The 21,429-nt window shown below is 40.3% G+C and overlaps 1 protein-coding gene across 12 annotated transcripts in view; it reads left to right on the top strand.

Annotated features, from left to right (window-relative positions):
* Positions 1-21,429, top strand: part of CDON (cell adhesion associated, oncogene regulated) — a 98,348-nt gene that overhangs the window by 61,080 nt on the left and 15,839 nt on the right. For all 12 annotated transcript variants that reach the window (XR_003517590.1, XR_003517588.1, XR_003517589.1 and 9 more), the window contains 7 exons: positions 660-863; positions 2,637-2,818; positions 3,611-3,716; positions 8,966-9,088; positions 12,390-12,611; positions 14,517-14,797; positions 17,654-17,733. Coding sequence is in view for 7 of the 12 variants with exons in the window: in XM_027580811.2 (XP_027436612.1) it covers positions 660-863; positions 2,637-2,818; positions 3,611-3,716; positions 8,966-9,088; positions 12,390-12,611; positions 14,517-14,797; positions 17,654-17,733 (1,198 nt within the window). In the remaining 5 variants the exon portion in view is untranslated. The remainder of the gene's footprint in view (positions 1-659; positions 864-2,636; positions 2,819-3,610; positions 3,717-8,965; positions 9,089-12,389; positions 12,612-14,516; positions 14,798-17,653; positions 17,734-21,429) is intronic.

Here is a 21,429-nt window from a genome sequence, read left to right as displayed (position 1 = left end):
CTGAGAGCAGTTTTCTTTGTTTAACTACACACCCTGTCTTCCTGCTTTCATCCTGCGCAGCATTCTCCCTTCCCATTAATATCCCTGTTGATTTATTAGTCAAATTTTCTCTCTCTCTACCGCTTTCAGTCTGTTTTCTGGGAGTAGCTTTCCTCTAGGCTTGAGGTGTGTTAAGATAGGCTATGGTAGCAATAGTTAATAATCTGTAGATCATTTGCTGAATGTGTTTTATGTAGCTTGGATGGATAAAGAAAAACATTTAAACAAAATAACACCTAATTTTGAACATTTACTGTAAATTATAACCACATTCAGACTTGAGGCACCAAGTAATAATTACTTATACACTGTTTAGCTGTGAGTCCAAAGTAGCATGGTCACTATTCTCATGACCATTGACTTTCAGTTTTTTAGAGCTAATTCTCAAGTTTATAGATTATCTTGCTTTTCCTTCCTTTTATTTCCTGTTTTTGGCCATTTCATTGCCCATTAGCTTTTGACAGAGGGCAGGAAGATAGTCATAATATTATTAACTCTGGTAATAAGTTTGGTGACGAACCTTTAATAAAATGATCCTTGGGATTTATACCTTTCAGTTTATTTGAGTTATTCTTGTCTCTGACACCGTGGGTTATTGGAATGGATGTTTCCGTGTTTAGTTCCAGAGGCACCTGACCGGCCTACCATCTCCACGGCATCAGAGACCTCTGTCTATGTCACTTGGATTCCGCGGGCCAATGGGGGTTCTCCAATCACTGCCTTCAAGGTCGAATACAAACGGATGAGGACCAGTGATTGGCTGGTGGCAGCTGAAGACATCCCTCCTTCCAAACTTTCTGTGGAAGTTCGTAGTTTAGAGCCAGGTAGTAATATTCAAACATTTCCCTTTTTGCCGTCTGTGCTGACTTTATTGTTATTATTATTTTTTGGTTAAGATTTTGTTTATTTAATTAGAGAGAGAGAGAGCATGAGAGTGAGAGAGATTGAGAGGACGAGTGGGGGGAGGGGCAGAGGGAGAAGTGGACTCCCCACAGAGCAGGGAGCCCGATGCAGGACTCCGGGATCACAACTGGAGCCAAAGGCAGATGCTCAACCGACTGAGCCACCCACAGCACCCTGTGCTGACTTTAGATGCATATTTGTAATGATTTTGTACTCTTCTAATTATTAAAGTAATAGGAGCCTATTGTGTGAAAATTTGAAAGCAAAGAAACTAGAAAGAAGAGAGTAAGTCACCCGAAGCCCACCCATCCAGAGATAAGCATTGTTTTCACTTTGGTATATTTTTGGTAGCCTTTTTGTTTTTTTAATACAAACTGGGATCATGCCAAAAATACTGTTTTGTGACCCCATTTTCCCCATGTTATATCATATGCATTTCCCAGTGTCATTAGAAATTCTTCAAAAACTCAGTTTTTTAATAACTATATATCTACTGTATAAGTATAGTATAATTTACTTAACCCATCCTTTTTTTCTGGGTTTTGGATTATTTTTAACTGTCAATAACTTAGAGCGTTGCGGTGACATCTTTGTGTATAGGTGTTTTGCTATGATTACATGTTTGAAGAGGAAAATTGCTTGTTATTTGACTAAAATTGTTTGATCTAATGATGAATCACAGCGTAGTTATACTTAGTGCTTAGGCTTAGGGAAACGAGAGAACACTTAATGCTTCTTTGCTAAGTTTTGTTTCAGCAGAAGGACCCCCCCCCCAGCCACCCCCCCATCACCCCCAATATCTTGAGGCTGTATGCAGGAAGTTAAACCGTACAAGAGAAAACCAGTAATCACAAATACACTGTTGTGGCTTTTATTTGTTTAGGTTTCATGACCATTTTGTTTATGGACTTCTAGATGTACTTAGCGGCACGTGCCTGTGTTTCTCTAAACAGGTAAAGAGAGGAGCCTGTAGGTATCATTGGGAGAAGGTGACAAGTTTTAAATGTGGGTGAAGCTAAACAGCATTCTATAGACAGAAAACGTCTTCAGAAGCGCAGTGGTTATTTCTGAGCCATCAGGAAACGTGCTCTAGGAGTCTAATTTATTCTTTAGATGCAGAGCTTCAGAAACTCACAATCCTTAGAGTTCTTTTTAAGTTCTTAGTATGTAATACAAATAAATGCCTTCTGTTGTAGTTTAGATCTGCTCCTTCTTATCCTATTCTTGGTGAAATCAGAGTGTCATCTGCTGATACCCACACAGCACCCCTTCTGAAGTGTATCCGCCATATTAAACTTCGCTTCAGTTGTTTCTTTCAAGGGAAAAGAACCTAGTTTTGAGCACAGATACTTCAACTAATACTGTATTTGATGGTTATGACTTTAGAACATGACGGTAAGGAAAGTAAACGTGCTCTTTCCTGTTCTCCACCTGCCCCTTCCGTGACAGATGTCATTAATCTTTCGTGGCATTGTCTCCCGGTGACTCCTCATAAGCTCTTGGAATCTGGATCATCATGAACATCCACTGCTGGTTGGCTGGCAAGTGGGTTGAAATCTGTTTACTCTATAGGCTTCAGAGGATGTGTTTGTTAGCGTAGAGACTGGAGCGCAGTTTTCCTATTTTGAGTATTGTACCTTCAGCTGTCATATGGCCAAGTTTTTTAAAAACTGGTTTCTTTCCTCCCTCAAAAGGTTCAACGTACAAGTTTAGGGTCATTGCCATCAACCATTATGGTGAGAGTTTCCGGAGTTCAGCGTCTCGTCCTTATCAGGTGGCTGGGTTCCCCAATCGCTTTTCTAACCGTCCCATCACCGGGCCTCACATCGCATACACCGAAGCTGTCAGCGATACTCAGATCATGCTGAAGTGGACGGTAAGTGGAACATCTTCTCTAACGAGATGCTTTCCCGTGTGGCCATGTTGACGGTCGATTTACTAGTCTCACGACACGATATTATGAGTAGCAAAATGTTTTTAATTTTTAAGTGTTTGGCTGTGTTAATGATCGATTTACTATTCTGATGACAGGATATTATGAATAGCACATGTTTTTAACTATTAAAATAGTTAAAATTTTCAATGGGAAAATTGAAGGGCACAGATATTTGTCTAAAAAGCACATGTGGTAAGTGGGGCAGGGTTAAAAATACACTTGTCTCCTCAGCTTTCATCCAAGTGTTAACTTAATTGCCCTTTCAAGATTTATTTATTCTTTTTTTTAAGATTTCATTTATTCATTTGACATAGAGAGAGAGAGCACAAGCAGGGGGAGTGGCAGGCAGAGGAAGAGGGAGAAGCAGGCTCCCCACTGAGCAGAGAGCCCAATATGGGACTCAATTCCAGGACCCTAGGATCATGACCCAAGCCGAAGGCAGATGCCCAACCAACTGAGCCACCCAGGCATTGCAAGATTTATTTATTTTGAACTAAATGTTTTATGCCTTTGAACCTTGTGAAATACACTACTTTATTTTTGCTCCGCCCAACAGAAAACTAAATGCTCTTAATACCTTTGACTACCTTTGAGTTAAATTCAAAATGGGCATCAAGGATGTTTGCAAAATGAAGCTAGAAAAATATCGCTGCAGAGATAAATGAATCTTCATGGCTGTGAAAGTTACATTTATTCTTGTCTTTGACAAGTCTTTGCTTCTCTTTTTTTTAGTACATTCCATCAAGTAACAACAATACTCCCATTCAAGGATTTTATATCTACTACCGGCCGACAGATAGTGATAATGACAGTGATTACAAGCGGGATGTGGTAGAAGGTAAGTCCCCCTGGCAAGCTGGAGTCCCAGTAAAGAGCTTTGGATGGAGAGGGTTTATAAGTATTATGAAAAACATCATCCCAGGTTAAGATAGAGAAGGCATGAAATGTTATGTACATTATTACTTTCACTTTTTCCCAAGGCACGACCATTTTTCCAATTTAATATATGCAGTTTCTTACATTTTGGTTATAGAAACAGTTACCAAAGTATGGGGGAGATATGATTTGTCAGTAGTTCATCTGAAAAAGAATTTTGTTTTCTGTTTTATTTAAATGAATAGTAACCTGAGTATAAAAGTCACTTGCAACTTGTAGCTATATTTTTTTAAGATTTATTTATTTATTTATTTTTCAGAGAGAAGGAGAGAGAGACACACACACACAAGCAGGGGGAGCGGCAGGCAGAGGGAAGAGCAGGCTCCCTGCTGAGCAAGGAGCTCAATGCGAGACTCAGTCCCAGGGTCGTAGGATCATGACCTGAGCCAAAGGCAGATGCTTAACTGACTGAGCCACCCAGGCACCCCTTGTAGCTATATTTAAAAAAAATAATGTCTCAGTCCCCATTTCATTGAAGTCTGTACTAGAACGATTGCATCTTGAGCATGTAATCCGCTTTTAGGGACGCCAAAAAATTGGAATATACATAGAGTAAAAACCAGCCAAGACAGTGAAAGGGTGTTGAAACCGCCTTTCCCCTGCATCTAAAATCTAATCCAGAACTTTGCATGTGGTCTGAAGGCTGCAGATGGTCTGGCTGGCCCCTGCCTACACCTGCCGCCAGTCTCGCTCACCTCTCCCCACTCTCTCTGTGTCTCTTCCGTGACACACTGGCCCTCTGAGTTTCGTCGTGTGTGCCAAGACCTCTCTTGCCTCAGGACAGTGACACAGGGCACTTCCTGCTACCTCCTGTGTTCCTCTTCCAGTGTTTGATTGAGGTCACTCCACTTTTCTGTTGTGAGCTTAGATGTTACTTCCTCAGATCACCCCCACCGCTGTATATGAGATACCCTTGGTGTAATTTCTAACCGTGGTCTTTACAGTTCTGTTATCATAGACTTTATCACGGTTGCTGTGTAAGAAGTGGGTGTGTCTGCATATGTGTGTGGATATATGAAATTATTTACTTTGTCTCCCCCACCAAATATTAGCCTCTCTGTAGGCAAGGAGCCTTTGCTCCCAGGGAGAATGTGTTCGGGATTTACTGAATGAAGGAATGATTGGAGTCCAGAAAGAACAAGGGAATGTCTGGGGATGATGAGGCTGGAAAAGGGACGATGAACAAGCAACATGACAGCTGTCTTCAAATACTGAATGACTGTTAAGTGGAGGAGAAACTCAGCCAGTTGGGGGAGGGGAGCTAAAAGGAAGTAGCGTAAGGAAGACCCCTCCAACACAGTGTTTTTAACAAAATAAGAAAATCCCTGATGTTGGAGGTGTTCCGTAGAAGCTAGATGCTTATTTCTTTTTTTCTTTCTTTTTTTTTTTTTAAGATTTCATTTATTTATTTGACAGAGAGAGACACAGTGAGAGAGGGAACACAAGCAGGGGGAGTGGGAGAGGGAGAAGTAGGCTCCCCACTGAGCAGGGAGCCAGATGCAGGGCTTGATTCCAGGACCCTGGGACCATGACCTGAGCCGAAGGCAGATGCTTAACGACTGAGCCACCCCGGTGCCCCTGGATGCTTATTTCTTGGTAATATCTTGGAAGGGGTTCTTGCTTTGGGAAGAAGGCTTCTTCCAATCATTTTTTGCACTCCAAGATTCTGACTCTTTGAACTGCTAACATCCTAGATGGATCATGTCAGAAAATGGCCCTAGGCCAAGGTTATTTTCATATGACTTCCAGACATCAAATACTGCGTATCGTTTTTGGTATAAGTAGCCTTATAATAAACTAGTTTAAGTATGCTATATCAGGTTTCTTTAAATATTGTAGCATTCCTTTTGATAGTTGTCCAGTGGAATTTCTTTTGTAAAGTAGTAAAAGGTTATCATCTGAGTTTTAACACCTGGCACATGGTAGGTGCTCAGTAAATATTTTTTGAATAAAAGGGTGATTATTTCTCTTCATCTGGAAAAGTAGGAAACGAATCAGTTTCTAAAATCTGCTTTAAACATGAAGAATTGAGGAAATGAAGTCAGAGACTTGTTAGTGGCCAGATATTCTGTGAAGTTAAGATAGCTGTCTTGAGGGAGAAGTGACCTGAGGAAGCATGGGGACGACTTTTGGGGTACCAGTACTATTTCCTTTCTTGACCTAGGTATCGGTACCATGGGTACATTCAGTTCCTGAACTTCAGCGAACTGTTGGGTTATGGGCACTTTTCCATATGCACATTTCACTTTCTAGAAAGGCTATTCAAAAAGAAGAAAGAGTAAGAGTTGTTAGTCACTGTTCTAGATTCGAGTCCTAGTTTTAGTTTAGCTGGGTTAGGAGAGTGGGGCTGTCAGACTTCTATTTTTAAACTCTTTTGACAGGGGTTAAACATTTGCTATAAAATAGTTCTGAACAAGGTAAATGTAAATAAAACGAACACCTCTCTCTCTGGTCTCTCTCTCTCGTCACTCTTTTCCCTACCTCTCCTGGTTCCACTCTCTAGAAATATCCACTGGTGGGCACCTGGGTGGCTCAGTCGTTAAGCGTCTGCCTTCGGCTCAGGTCATGATCCCAGGGTCCTGGGATCGAGTCCCACATCGGGCTCCCTGCTCCGCGGGAAGCCTGCTCCTCCCTCTCCCACTCCCCCTGCTTGTGTTCCTGCTCTCGCTATCTCTCTCTGTCAAATAAATAAAAAATCTTTAAAAAAAAAAAGAAATATCCACTGGTGACCAGTTTTTCAAGGTACTCTCTAGTTAAATCTTTGAACTTTTGCAAGCTTGGGGGATGTGAATATAGTGTGTGGAACTGGGAAATTACTTTACAGGAGCTTTTGTATCCATTAGTAGTGTCTGCAAATGTGAGTTTGCCTTATGGTTCACAGAGAACTTGTTTATAAACTTAGTAGACGGAGCAGTTAGATGTTTAAGTGGGCTTCACTGTGCTGTGTAATTTGCTTATTCCTTATTTTCAAGTTTATGCATTTGAAATTCTTTTTGTGGCAGTTTTAAACTATTGGCCTGTTCTCCCAAACCAAGGAACAGAAGTATTTACCCTTTGCACGTAACGTTCTCTCTAAAGTAAAGTTTTAGATTACTTATGTGTATTGACTCAGAATTGTTTAAGCTTTTGGGAAAAAATCTGAAACTCGATTACAGTGTTAAAGAATCCGCTAAGAGCAATGATATTAAGTTATCCTATCTTCTGAATTAAGTTCCACATTGGGATAAACTGTAAATGTTTCTGGCATACCAGTGCCTCTGTGTGATATATATTTTTCTAAGATTTTATTTATTTATTTATTAGAGAGAGAGAGAGAAACAGCATGAGAGGAGAGAGGGTCAGAGGGAGAAGCAGGCTCCCCACTGAGCCGGGAGCCCGATGTGGGACTCGATCCCAGGACCCTGGGATCATGACCTGAGCTGAAGGCATTCACTTAACCAACTGAGCCACCCAGGCACCCTCTGTGTGATATTTTTATCTTATAAGGTTAAGTTGAGTTTCAAATAAATCAAAGTATTAGGCATCCTAATCTTTAAGCCTGTTCCTTTGGTTTCTCACCTTTTCTAAAACATCCTTTGAGAAAAAAAATTACCCATTTAAGCAAAGGATATGCTGGTTGGTTGACTTTCAACCTGATAATACACTTAGTTGTCTTATTCATCAATGATCAGTAAAGACTCTTTCTCTCTGCTAGTGCTTCCTGTCATTTAGCCATTCGAAGAATTACCCTAATAGTGGAATATTAATCTAATGAGATTTGTGTTCTTTTAACAATTTTCTCTCATTTGTAACATATCAGAAGTGTAGTTTAATTCCATTTTTACTAGGGCTTTGAAGGGAAAACTTCAAATTTAGTGTGGTAATTATTTGGAAGAATGTTTATAGTTAGGTGAGGGTAGGGCTGGGCAAGGAAATACCCAAGGACAGAGAAAAAATAGAAGTCTTTGAGAAAGTTTGTGGAATTTAGAAGTAGATCTATTCTAGTCTTTGAGTCAAGATTTTGAGTCAAGTTTATTGTAAGGTCCTCTTTACACTTATAAGGAGGGCATAGAATTCCTTACCTCTCAAGCCTTTCAGAGTCCCTTGATCCTAGAACAAGCAGATTCTCTTCCATATAAACTATGGGTCTTTATGAATGAGGGATTTTGTGATGGTGACCTGCAAAAGGGGTTGTGTTTCTGGTTCGCAGGATTTTTGTCTGTGTTGAATTAGAAAGGAACCTAGTGCTCTTGGTCCTGTCAGCCGAGTATATTTGACTTGGATGCTTGGTTTGGCTTTGTTTTTCCTTCAATTAATTCTTAAATCAGTAGGTGTTATATAGTTGAGCTTCTAAGGAACTGTGGAAACGATTTGAAGAGGTATTTTCTAAGAGGGATTAAAGGTGCTTGAAGAGTTCATTGAATCTGGCAGAAGTGTCCCTGTTTATTAAAGTTTGTCACATGCCCATGGAAAAGTAAAAATGGAGAGTGTTTTATACAGGAGCGTTCAGTTGAAGAGCGTTTCTAAACGAAACATTGGCCATGTGCTGTGGATAACAGAATCATTCTGTTAGAGATGCTTGCATGGCTTGGGGACCCTGACTCAAGGAACCCAGAGGTTTCCGTAGTAAATTCGGCTTTTTGATTATTCTCAACCATTTATTCAGGCATGTGCTGAGCTGTCTGTTCATGTCACGTCCAGTCCAGTGGGATTGAGAGTTTCTCTAAGACCTGTCTTGTAAATAAACGGTCACTTGTCCTGGGTAAGGCACCATTTGCTGATCTCGTGTATAGTATTCCTTTCTGGTGGGCAGAGTGGATTGACTTGCTAGGCTAAAATGGGACATCAGAAGACTGTTTTTTTTTTTTCTTCACCTGTGCATGAAATTAACGTGCATTTTATGAAAGACTCACCACTAATTATTTATAACGAAACAGAGTATTAGTACCAACGCACAGGTATCGTTTTAATTCGGTGTATCTCTTGTTCTTTGTTTTGTGGCACGTAACAGGAATGCTGTTTATCTGTGGTGCATTACTGAAATACTTCTATTAAGGACATTTTCATTGCACAGACTGACTCTATGGTGATAAGTGCTATTCCAACCTCATTTTGAGATCACCCTTCAGGTCGTACGATATGTAAAAATCCGCATTTATTTTTCCTTTCTAGGTTCAAAGCAGTGGCACATGATTGGCCATCTGCAGCCAGAAACCTCCTACGATATTAAAATGCAGTGCTTCAATGAAGGGGGAGAAAGCGAGTTTAGCAACGTGATGATCTGCGAAACTAAAGGTAGGAGAGGAATGAGAGCTCGTGCTTTTTCCCCCGGATGGTAGAGGAATTAAACTCTGCGTTATTCCTTGTGACTCTTGATATGTTTACCTAAGGAAGCGTCTGCTCTGGACCATTTCCTAGGTGCAGGCATTAAGACTGTCCCAACAGAAAATAGAGTATGTTGGCTAGAGCACTTATCTAAAACTTAGTTTACGTAAGCATCGATCATATTCATTAATTTCCATGTGACTCAACTCTGCTGACATATGTAGATTGTGAAGTATCTTCTGTTTTTAGGATGGCGGTGCTACACGTCAATAATAGAAACAGCTAACGTGGCTATTTACAAACTCATGTCCAGTCACAGTTAATCTGGCAGAAAAAGGGACTGGGTTTTGTTTTGTTTTGTTTTGTTTTAAGATTTTTTATTTATTCATTTAACAGAGGTAGAGAGCGAGCACAGGTAGGTAGAGCGGCAGGCAGAGAGAGAGAGAGAAGCAGGTTCCCCACTGAGCAAGGAGCCCGATGCGGGGCTCAATCCCAGGACCCTGGGATCATGACCCGAGCCAAAGGCAGACACCTAACCAACTGAGCCACCCAGGCGCCCCAAAAAGGGACTGTTTTAGCTTGTGTCTGTTTTAAAGAACAAGAGGAAATTTCCCAAAGTCCTCACCTTTCCCCACCCCTGCTAGTCTCAGTGGCTAGTCTCAGTCACACGCTCCCCAGACCATTCCCTGGAATTGACCAGGACCTACTCGAGTTGTGCGGGGTTTGAGCGGACAGCTGAATGAAATTGGGGCTCTGCTAGTGTGGGAGGAAAAGGCGGCTGAATGGGCCAGGCAGCCCTTTAGTGTCTGTTACAGGTGATTTTATGATGTCGATTTAACGATGAAGAAACTGAGGCTCAGAAGAATTGAACTGTAAAGACAAGACATAGTTTCATCTTTTAATGCTAAGTCATGTGACTTTCTGCTGCAAAACCCACACACCAAATCTACCTTTAAACATAGGTATACACACAGACCTTTAGATTTACTTTGGTTAGTATATATTTGAGGGGCTTTTTGTAGTAGTCACTGTGATATATTAATGGACGTTTCTTACTTGCCTCTAGAGTGTTGTAATACTCGGGACAAAATTAAATAAAAATGAAATTTATCATCTCTGTCCCCAAGACATTTAAGAATCTAGCCAGGCAAAACACAGACAACAGTGTAGTAACTGTATTGTTTAAATAGTATTATAGCATAACTGTGTCTATAATAATATGCCTCATCAGTGGACTTTGCTGGGGAAGAAAACGTTCTACCTACAGACTTTCAGGTCACTGACAAGTGAAAACACCTCTTTAAAACACTAACCGTTTATATTGAATAACTTTCTAAAATGTATGACACAATTCCCAGCCTGTTCAAAGAGAGAATGTAGGATACACAGTCTCTGCTTTTAAGAAACGAGTCAAGGTTCTTGTTATGAACAATGATTGTCTTGTCTTTAGTAATTCAGTAAGGTTTTCCAGGAATGATGGAGGTGTTGATGACAGCCATTTTCTCCTGCCCTTAAAGATCATAGACTGTCATGATTTTTCTTTAGTTCTTTGGTTTCTCATCTTACTTTTCTTCTTTCATGCTCTTAGCCTCTTCTTCTTCCACCCCCTCCCCCTTCTCCTCCCTTCCATCCCCCACCCCCTCCTCCTCCCTTCCATCCCCCTCCCCCTCCCCCTCCCTTCCATCCCGCTCCCCCTCCCTTCCATCCCCCTCCCCCTCCTCCTCCCTTCCTTCTCCCCTCCTCCTCCTCCTTTCCATCCCCCTCCCCCTCCTCCTCCCTTCCATCCCCCACCCCCTCCTCCTCCCTTCCATCCCCCTCCCCCTGCCCCTCCCCCTCCCTTCCATCCCCCTCCCCCTCCTCCTCCCTTCCTTCTCCCCTCCTCCCCCTCCCCCTCCTCCTCTTCTTCTTCCTAGTATTAGCCTCACTCATCATCCGCCACAGAAATTTTTAACTTTATTGGAGACTGGCAAAATCATCAAGCTTGGTAGAATTATGAATAAATAAAGAGTAAATGAAGAGCGAATGAACCTGATGGACTTCCCCATGGGTAAATGTGATCTTTAATGTATGATCTGCAATGTCTATTTTGCTTCAGAAACTTGTTTGTTTTCTTTAGCACTGGCAGGGACCTTAGAATTATCTAATCCAACATACCACCTGAAGTAGGAATTTCCTTTAGAGTCTCTGCCAAGTATTCATCCACTTCTCAGTGTTGGAGACCTCTTTTCTTTGAAAACTGTCCTCTTCTTTATGGATTCCTAGCCCTGTTCTGCATAAAGGTGCTAGAAATTTGAACCTCAACATAGTGTCTATTGAAGTAGAATTTTTTAAGGACCTCTCTGCTCCACTGGGTTGTTAGGAGCCATAACAGGAAATATAATATAATATACCTAATAGTAACAAAATTGAGTGAACACTGCCATGTGTTCTGTTCTAAGTGCTTTACATGATTAACTCGTTTACTCTTCATTCCAACCTTACAATAGAGTTTTTATTCTTATCTCGAGTTCCCACATGCAGAAACTGGTTCCTGGAGGTTTAGGTTATGCAGCTAAGGATATGTGGTGAAACAGAGTATGCACCTGGGCAGTCTCGTCCCAGAGAGCGAGCTGTCAGCCACTATGCTTTGCTGCTTTTCTATGGCATTTAAAGCATGAAGAACATGTTATTTGAGGACAGAGAAAATGCGATTTGAGTCCCACCTGTTACTAGCTTTTGTTGTCACTCTTTTCCAGAATATCAACGAATTGGGTAAAAGAACCACATTTATGTGGACTCCAAAGGTCGTTGGTTTGGGAATGCTTAATATTAAGTGTGAGGTTTTGGGGATTGTGTATATAATTGTTTGAATGGTCCACAGTCATATCTTTAATCTCAATCACATAAAAGAGGCATAAAATATGTAACTTTGAATGTTATTCAGCTCAAAGTGTGTCACATAGAAAGGAGTTTTCATCCCATCCATAAGTTGAAATACTGGGAGTTTTCTCCAAAAACAGTTGAGCAGATAATCAGATAGCAGTTTGGGTTGGACCGAGGGCATTTGTTTCTCTGACTTTATGATTTCTCTAGAATTTGTGGACTGAGACTTTGGCACATCAGATTTTTAAACTTTTGAGCCCTCCTTGTGACTCATTGGTGGTCAGATCATCTCAGTAACAAGTGTAAACAGACTGGCTTGCTTTCCTAACCAGACCTCCTTCAGAGAGTAAACCGTCTCATAGAGCCTGTATTCACTCTGACATCATGTTTTCCTTTATATGTCAACTAGTAAAACGCCTTCCTGGAGCTTCTGAGTATCCCGTCAAAGACTTGAGTACCCCTCCAAATTCTTCGGGAAGTGGACGAAACGTTGGGCCTGCAACCAGCCCCACCAGAAGCAGCGACATGTTGTATCTGATAGTTGGCTGCGTGCTAGGTGTGATGGTCCTCATTCTCATGGTTTTCATTGCAATGTGCCTCTGGAAGAACCGTCAGCAAAACACCATACAGAGTAAGCCATTCATCGATATTTCCTGGTCTTTTTCTAAAGAGGGCTAGGAAAGTATCATCAGGATAAATATGGATCTCTAATACTTCCATGGGTTAGTGTCACGGTATAAAGCACATCAGGTGCTCTGCGGTCAGGGGAGGAGACTTGAAGACTGTTCTAGCTGTCAGTCACAGGAACTGGAGCATCCCATGAAATTGCCCAGTAGAAATAAACAGCAAAGCCCAAACCAGGCAGGTCTCTAAGTAAATAGCCGACTTTGTGCTGGGAAACTCTGGCCTTGTCAGACCACCAAAGTGCATGCGTTCTTGAAGCATGAACTTTGGAAGTGTTGCTGGAATACCTTCGTATGGGTACAAGTCTTGGTAACAGGAATAGAAAAGGCTGGAAATGAGGGAAAGGAATACTTTTCTAGGTTACTGTTACTGAATGACACAAATGAAGGTAATGTGGTCCTGTTTCAGTTCCTGATATACCAGTACTGCTCCAGCCTGGCCCCTACATGTATCTAGTAATGGGAGTGATGGTGCCGCATGGAAACAGATAGCCTAGAACCCCTTTTCCCTCTTCTTCCCCTGATTCTCTCCCCTCCCCTTTCCACCTTTATTATTCTCCCAGACAGGGGAATTGGAGCAAGCAGAGACTGTAGTCTTTGGTGGGAGGAGGTTTTTTTTGGTTTCCCCTCTGTCCCCAGAATAAGAGAATCAAAGCTAATAGTTCAAGGGGAAAAAAAGGTGATTTGTTTTTATCGAATTGGTGCTTTCTAGGAGGTAGACAGGGAAAGAGGTGGTGGTTATGGGGATGGTGCCAGGCTGAAAGGGTTGGAGAGATCATTTGATTGGTTTCAGTGTCATTGACTTCAATTGTGTGAGTGTGCACTGAATCATTAAAAGAAAAGTGTTTCTCTGGTCATCTGAGCAAGCTTAATCTGGTTGAGGTCGTTTTCCTTTGTGCCTTGGTGATATGTTCAAAGATGGAAATTTATGGTAGGGATATTCATTCAGTCATATTCAGAAGATACTCATTGGCTGTCTTTGATGTGCCTGGCCCTGTGTTAAACAATGGGGATACCGTGGTAAAAAAGTAAACCTGTCCCCTGCCCTATCAGCTTATAGTTTAATGGAAAAGATAAGCAGGAATGCTGACAATAACTCACCTGTAAGAAGTTCAGTAATAGGAGGAAGGACACCTAATCCAGTCTTGGCTTGCTCTGATACCTTTGAAGAATTCATCAAAACTCTGCCAACAAGTCCTGTACAGTTTAGGTGCTGTATTTTCTAAGGGCTATTACACTTGTTCTAAATAAATCTAGCAAGTGTGCCTCTGGAAATTGGTATTTTGAGGCAACTATTTAAGTGCTTTTAATATAAGGAAATGGAATAATTAGCCTTTTGCCTTTAGTACCCCACAACTTCCACATGGACTATGTTAACGAAGGAACTGATAGTCAGTGAACATATAAGCAACTCCGTCCTTTCATTTAAAAGTGTTGTTTATTACTATTTAAAATATCCTACCTAATGTTTGCCTTTTGTTGTTGTTTTATAGTTTCTCTCGGCACTTTGAAGTGTGTGGGAGTCTAAACACTTTTTCTTAATGTTGCCAGTACTTAGATAGTTTCAACTTGCATGATATATTAATTCTCTTGAGTAATTTCTCTCTGGTTAATTTCTCTTCCCATTAACAAAGCCTTAATTAACTCCAAATTCCTAGCTATCTCCACACAAGGAAAGAGCTATAACTTTCTTAAAGCATATCTCATAATTAGACTTTAAGTGAACACATTTAAGGCATTTTATTTTAGGGTATTTGTAGTTTCTTAGGCGTTTATTAATAAAACTGCCTACGCAAGAAGATTGTCTTTTTCTTTATCTTACTTTTTTTTTCTTTTTTGTTCTCTCTTAACAGAATATGACCCTCCAGGATATCTCTACCAGGGGTCAGATATTAATGGGCAGATGGTGGAATACACCACTCTGCCTGGCACAAATCGGATAAATGGGAATGTTCATGGAAGCTTCATAAGCAATGGAGGTCTCAGCAATGGCTGCTCCCATCTTCACCATAAAATCCCTAATGGAGTCAATGGAATCATGAATGGGAACTTAAACGGAGGGCTTTACTCGGGGCATACAAGCTCACTAACCAGGACACATGTGGATTTTGAACATCCCCGTCACCTAGTAAATGTAAGAGACCTAATTATAAATAAAGCCTCCCTATGCTGCATGGTGCCAGGAAGCAAGAACAGGGTCAGACTACTTGGCCTTCGTCAACATAGAAATCTCATGGGTTCATTAGACTGGAAATAGTATGTATTACTGGCAACCTCTTGATACAGAGTAATCTTTATAAGCTTTCTATTGTCAGGTGATAGTTATGTTCATCAGTTTGGTTTATGTTTTAAAATTATTTCACAGTGAAAGTGGAATACCAGTAACGAACTGGCTGGAAGTTATTTTTGAGAGATGGAAATCCCATTGGGTGTAGAGTGGACCCAGTACTTTAAATTTGCCTTGTTAAGAGCAGGGTCTGAAAACTCATATGCTTTAGAGGAGTCAGGCAGATCATGAAATTGAGCAAAGCAAGTTGAGAATGAGACAGAAGCAGTGGAGGTGGTAACAATCTGGAGAGCACCAGCTACAACTCACTCCAGTTGTTGGTTCGCAGGACTGAGGGTCTGGGGTTGCTGGGTTTTCTGGTTTTTTTCAAAACATCTTGTAAATCTAGGTGGAATTGCCAGATTTTTTACATGTTGGCAACTGATTCCAATTTTTGAAAGCATTGTGGAGGCCACGTGGAGCCTGTCTGCAGGCCACCAGATTGTAACTTCCGACCTGTAGTGAGTTTCTTTTGTTCGTTGTGTCCAAGGTGTGGTAGGGTTGTTGCCTGTAAGATTTTTGCCTTTTATTTATTTATTTATTTATTTATTTATATTTTTTATTATTTTTTGAAAGATTTATTTATTTGAGAGAGAGAGAGGGAGAGAAAGTGCAGGGGCAGAGGGAGAGGCAGTCCAAGCAGACTCTGCACCAAGTGCAGAGCCTGACGCGGGGCTTGATCTCACCGCCCTGAGATCATGACCTGGGCTGAAACCAAGAGATGGATGCTTCACTGACTGCACCACGCAGGCGCCCTGGGATTTTTGCCTTTTATAATATTAGTGTTCTTTAGCCACAAGGAGTGATAGACCTTGAAAAATACTTTATTTCACAGGTAACTCGGTGATATAGTTTAATTTTTGAAATGGGAATAGAATGACTAGCATATTTTACATTTATGTTGGTTAGTGGTTCTCTGCGTTAGGAAGTTTGATTTATTACATTGTTTGGATGATGTGCATCCACGTTATTTTTCAATCAAATGGGTGATACGTTTAGTTGCACTCATTGTGCAATTAAGCACTCATTGAAGTTTTTGTCATTGTTCTGATTACAGATAAATTTGCCATAACCCACGAGGTGCTAAAATTTGAAAAAGTTTTGAGTTTTTCATCCTCAACTTCAACAAAGATTTATTAAAATATTACATTTGGAGAACAAAACTATAATATATATCTGTATCTTAAAGCTGGACATCTAATGCATTTTGTGTGATCTAGTTTTAGTGTATTGTAGAAAAATACCTAATTTGCTTGAGTGCATCTCATTGCCAAAAGAGAATAATGATTTCATTATTTTACGTGGAAAGACATGGCTCATATTCAGACTTTGTAAACTTTTTTGGTCACCATTCCTAGTCCAGACTACTAACATTGTCCAAGAAACGAAAGGAGAAAACATTAAGGTTTGAATAGCACATGCTATTTCCATGAGAAGAAAAAAAATAAATCTGATGTTTGAGGATTTGGACACAGCAGTTTGGGTTTTTTGAACAATGAATTGCTATTTAAATAATGGTTGCCCCTTTAGGTGTACGGTTTTAGAGGCTATCATCTGTGGTTTTTACTCACTAGTTTTCTTGTCTTTTCTGGGTGGGAAGAAATGGGGAAATTTTCAAAATACTGGCGATCATAAAAATCATCAAATTAACTTTGATATGTTTAGTGATTCAACTAATCACATTACCCCGTAGGTTAACTTCATTTTGTGACGCTTTGGAGCTCATGCTCACAGACTGAACGTAGCAGAGGATATTCTTTCTCGCAATGTTTTCTTAAAAATTCCTGTTGCTAGTTGGATCAGGAATGTTGAGAGACATTTTCAGTGCTTTTGGTTTGCTTAGATTCTGGCTGTTGTTATGAGATGAATGGAAATGGAAAGTATTCTGGGAAAAACAATTGCCTGAACTTTCTCTAACCTTGAAGAACTGCTCTGGGTTTGGGTGCAGTGTGACAACCTCTCCCACCCTTATCAGACTCAGTTCTGTTTTTCATCTGAAAGCAGAATTTTTACTCTGACCAAAAGCTGGTTCAATTCTGAACATCAGTTGTGAAGAACTCTTGCCATTGTATATGTCAAGCAAGTGTTTTACAATGAGGTATGTGTTAATCTGGGCATTTTTCTTAATTGCCGGGCAGTTTCCGCCAAAAGCAACATCAAAATATTAATCCTCCCCTCCAAGTCATTGCTGGCTGAGAATCTACTCCATCTGGAAAAATAAAACATGTTTTAAAACTTAGTGTAGTCAAGTGAACAGACCTAATCGAAATAATTACAGGAAAATGAAGATGGGTTTATCTTGTGACATCATTCAAACAGATTTCCACCCTGTTTCTCCAACTGGCATCGCGTAAAATTCTTCTGTGACTGCTAGAAAAGTAAAAATGAACAGGAGGTTCTAATGTACAGTGTATTTGGGGCCCAGTAGATTTGAACCACTGAAACGGAAGTGACTAAATTTCTCCATTTCTTTGGCTCCTTTCAGGACAAAAATACATGGAAAAAAACCATGGCAGTTAGTTTGTAGAGTGTAGTTTCAGTGTTGTATGGAACTCATTTGTAACTATTGGTGAAGAATGACAAGCATAGCCTTGTTTGGTTATGAGTCTGTGGTACCTTCACAATGTGTGTTTCTCTCTTTCCCTGTACTTCTGCCCTGACCAGGGTGGTGCAATGTACACAGCAGTACCTCGGACGGACCCGTTGCAGTGCGTTAGCTGTCGAAACTGTCGGAACAACAACAGGTACACGGCTCTGTTTGCAAGGGTTGTTGGGAATACAGTGTAGGACTCTTCTTTTGCCCCCTTCACCTAAGGAAGTTCTTGACAGTTTACGTAGGTTATAAATCTCAGAATATGGAGACTTAAGTGTAGGGCTGTTCCCAATTTTTTAACCCTGCTTTACAATTTTCACCTTTCTGGGCTCTGGGGTCTTGAGATAGATGGACAACATTAAAGACACTTCAATATTGACACTTTAATAATAACACTGAGATGTTATTAAAAGGTTTGATGTTTCTGAAATCTTTAGAGTCATTTCTATATGCAGACTTTGTCTTCTTTCTCACCTGTTCTTTTCCGCTCTGTGTTATGAATGAGAGCACGTTTGAATGTTAGGGGACAAACCCTGTGTATAAAGTAATGTGTTTTCATGGTAATATTACTGAAATTTTCCTACTGGATTATTCAGTACTTTTTTTTTTTAATTCTTAAAACCTTGTGTGATAACTAAGTAGCAAAATCTCACTTTCTTTCCCCTTTCTTTTCATTTGGGGGGGTTTAAAAAATTGTAAGAGGCATTATGTACTCACAGTATTTCAAACAAGATAGGACTGTGTAGAGTAACATGTCCATTTAAATTTTGACAATATCCAGGAAGCTTTCAGGCTGCCTCTAGACATAGTAACTCCAAAAGATTATCAGATTTTCCGTTGTATTAAAGTTGTGTCCATCAGAAACCTTAGTTCTTTTTCTCCCGTAACAATGGTATTGGGTGACATGGTCTCAGAAGCCCTGCCCAGCTCTAAACCTCTACAATTTAACAATTGTGTTAGAGTTAGTACATTAAATAACGAGTGTGGACTGGAGTTTGGATATTTCATTATTGAAATGGGGGTGCGACCTATATTTTTTAAATCAATTACAAGGTTAAGAGTTTGTCTGGAAGTTACCAAAACCAGAACTTGGAAGTAGCCAGTCAACTAATCAACTATAGACTTGGCAATGCATTGCTCAGCATGTGTTTTGAGAGTTTCAGAGCAAAAGCAATAAATCTTCCTGGAGATTTGTCCTTATCATTTACTTAGCCCATCTTAGGGTGTCTGTGTTAGCAAGAGCCATCTGCCTATTTTGTGCACTAAGATTGTTTGTTACATGTTTAAAATTCTGTTCTGACCTAGCCACATTTTAAGATGTTTATAACATTGAAGCCATATTTTTTGTCCTGAGCTGGTGGTAGGCTTTTTACCACATTTTGTTAGGAACATGCTAAAGATGCTTCATACACCTGGTAAGTAATCAAATAGACTTAATTAAAACAAATGATATTGCCTAAAAACGTAATGTATTTTCTTTTGTGAATCTTGTGGCCATCAGCAGATCTCAATTCAACATTGGCATTAAAGCGATGTTGCAAGAGAACCTCTGGCTTGAGAATAAGTAGACAGACATAGGCTTTGCCACTGCTTAAATCCGTGATCTTGGGAAAGTTATATAATCTCTCTGTGGCTATTTTCTTATCTGAAAAATGGAAAATTGCCCTAGGAAATGTAAAATCATCCCAACATACTTTGATGATAGATTTTGGTAATTTGCTGCTAATCACGTCTTCATGATGAAGTTATCATCCTGGTTACCAATAAGACATCCCATTTCCTTAAAAGAATTTTTATGACCAGTATGTACCATCTTGCATTCATGGCCATTTGTATATTTGTGTGAGTGAATGTGTGTGTGAGTGAGTATATGTGTATAGTATTGGGGGCTTTTGTTATACTTGGTTTTGTTGTTTTTTTTTTTCCTTTAAGACAATGGACAATTATAGTTCTATTAATTTTTCAAGTTGATGACTTCTTGCATTTCATGTGTGGGGGTTTTACTTTTATCTGGGAACATAGGTGCATTCTCTTTAGCCTGAGAAAACCAGCTTCTGTTTCTGCCTGGCTTAAATTTACTTCTTCCTACCTGAGAGTCTGCCTATTTAGGGCAAGTCTTGGCTTGCCTGCATTGCCTCCAAGGTTAGCCCGATGTCTCACCTGGCTCCCAGGAGCCCTTATGTGATTTTTTTTTTTAAGATTTTATTTATTTACTTGAGAGAGAGAGTGAGAGAGAGAGAGAGAGAGCACATGAGACGGGGGAGGGTCAGAGGGAGAAGCAGACTCCCCGCTGAGCAGGGAGCCCGATGTGGGACTCGATCCCGGGACTCCGGGATCACGACCTGAGCCGAAGGCAGTCGCTTAACCAACTGAGCCACCCAGGCGCCCGCCCTTATGTGAGTTTGATGCTTAGTGATTGGCCAGATAAATATCAGTAAGTACCTACCTTCAACTCTGGAAAATTGGAATCATTAAATTTAAAGCTTCTAACTCTTTTGACTTTGAAACTGAAAACAGGTACCTTTGCTTAAGATCCCCCAACTGGCAAAATTTATAATAAACTTTGAATGCTGAGAGGTAGCTATGCAGAATTTTAGTCAATTTACACTTTTAGAATATTGACATTACTAACAGTACATTTGCATTTCCTAATGCCAGTTGAGCTAATGTGTGCACAAAAAGAGACATAATTTCAGTTAAGTTATATGAGGGCTTACCTAAGGCTGAATATGGGCACACCTCATTTCATTGTGCTTTGCTTTATTGCACTTTGCAGATACTGTGTTTTTTGACAAATGGAAGGTTTGTGGCCACCCTGCATCAAGCAAGTCTGTTGGCCCCCGTTTCCCAATAGCATTTGCTCACTTTGTGTCTCTTTCACATTTTGGTAACTCTTGCAGTATTTCAAACTTTTTCATTATTCTATTTGTTACAGTGACCCGATCAATGATTACGACTCACTGAAAGCTCAGATGATGGTTAGCATTTTTTAGCAATAATGTATTTTTTAATCAAGGTATATACATGTTTCTTTAGACATAATGCTATTGCATACTTTATAAACTAGAGTGTTAACATAACTCTGTGTGCACTGGGAAACCAGCAAATTCATTTGACTTGCTCTAGTGGGATATTTGCTTTATTGCAGTGGTCTGGAAGCAAACCTCATTCTCCCCAAGGTATGCTGATAGTGTGGTTCACTGGTTATCACACCTCAGCATATGTTAGAATCACTTGGAGCACTTGTGAAAACACAGATTATGAGGCTCTACCCTTAGAGTTTCTGATTCACTTGGTATAGGGTGGGGCCTGAGAATTTGGATTTCTGATGAATTCCTACTGATGCTAATGCTGCTGGTCGTGGGACCATGTTTTAAGAACCACTGGAATAATTGGGCTGGTGAAGTACAAGTACAGGGTAGCAGGATTTAAAATGGAAGGCTGGACCAAGTTTATGTCATGGGTCATCCTGTCATGGTTTAATAGTTTATTTAATAAACATTTGTTGGGCGCCTGCCACATACTGGGTGCTGGCCTAGGTCCCACCTCCAGAGAGCCCATAGTCTAATCATAGTGATTCACAACAGAGCTCCAAATACAGTGAGTAGGGTTTGAAGAAGCACATTAAATCTTGCAGTTTTACGTTTAAGGAATGGAAAAAAAAATCCCTATTGTTTCAATAATAAAGGTGCAGGAGGGATGTGAGATTTTTTTTGTGTGTGTTAATCAAGAGTGGGGGATATTGGTTAAATGTTGAAAAACAATGGGCTAATTGCATCATATTTCTCCGGAAGAATTTTGAGAAGAGGAGCCATGTATTTGAGAGATGTGTTTAGGCTTGATTAGT

The sequence above is a fragment of the Zalophus californianus genome, chromosome 11, assembly GCF_009762305.2.
Source record: "Zalophus californianus isolate mZalCal1 chromosome 11, mZalCal1.pri.v2, whole genome shotgun sequence".
Classification (NCBI taxonomy): domain Eukaryota; kingdom Metazoa; phylum Chordata; class Mammalia; order Carnivora; family Otariidae; genus Zalophus; species Zalophus californianus.
Note: the sequence above shows the minus strand (reverse complement) of the source record. Positions and strands in the feature narration are given on the sequence as shown.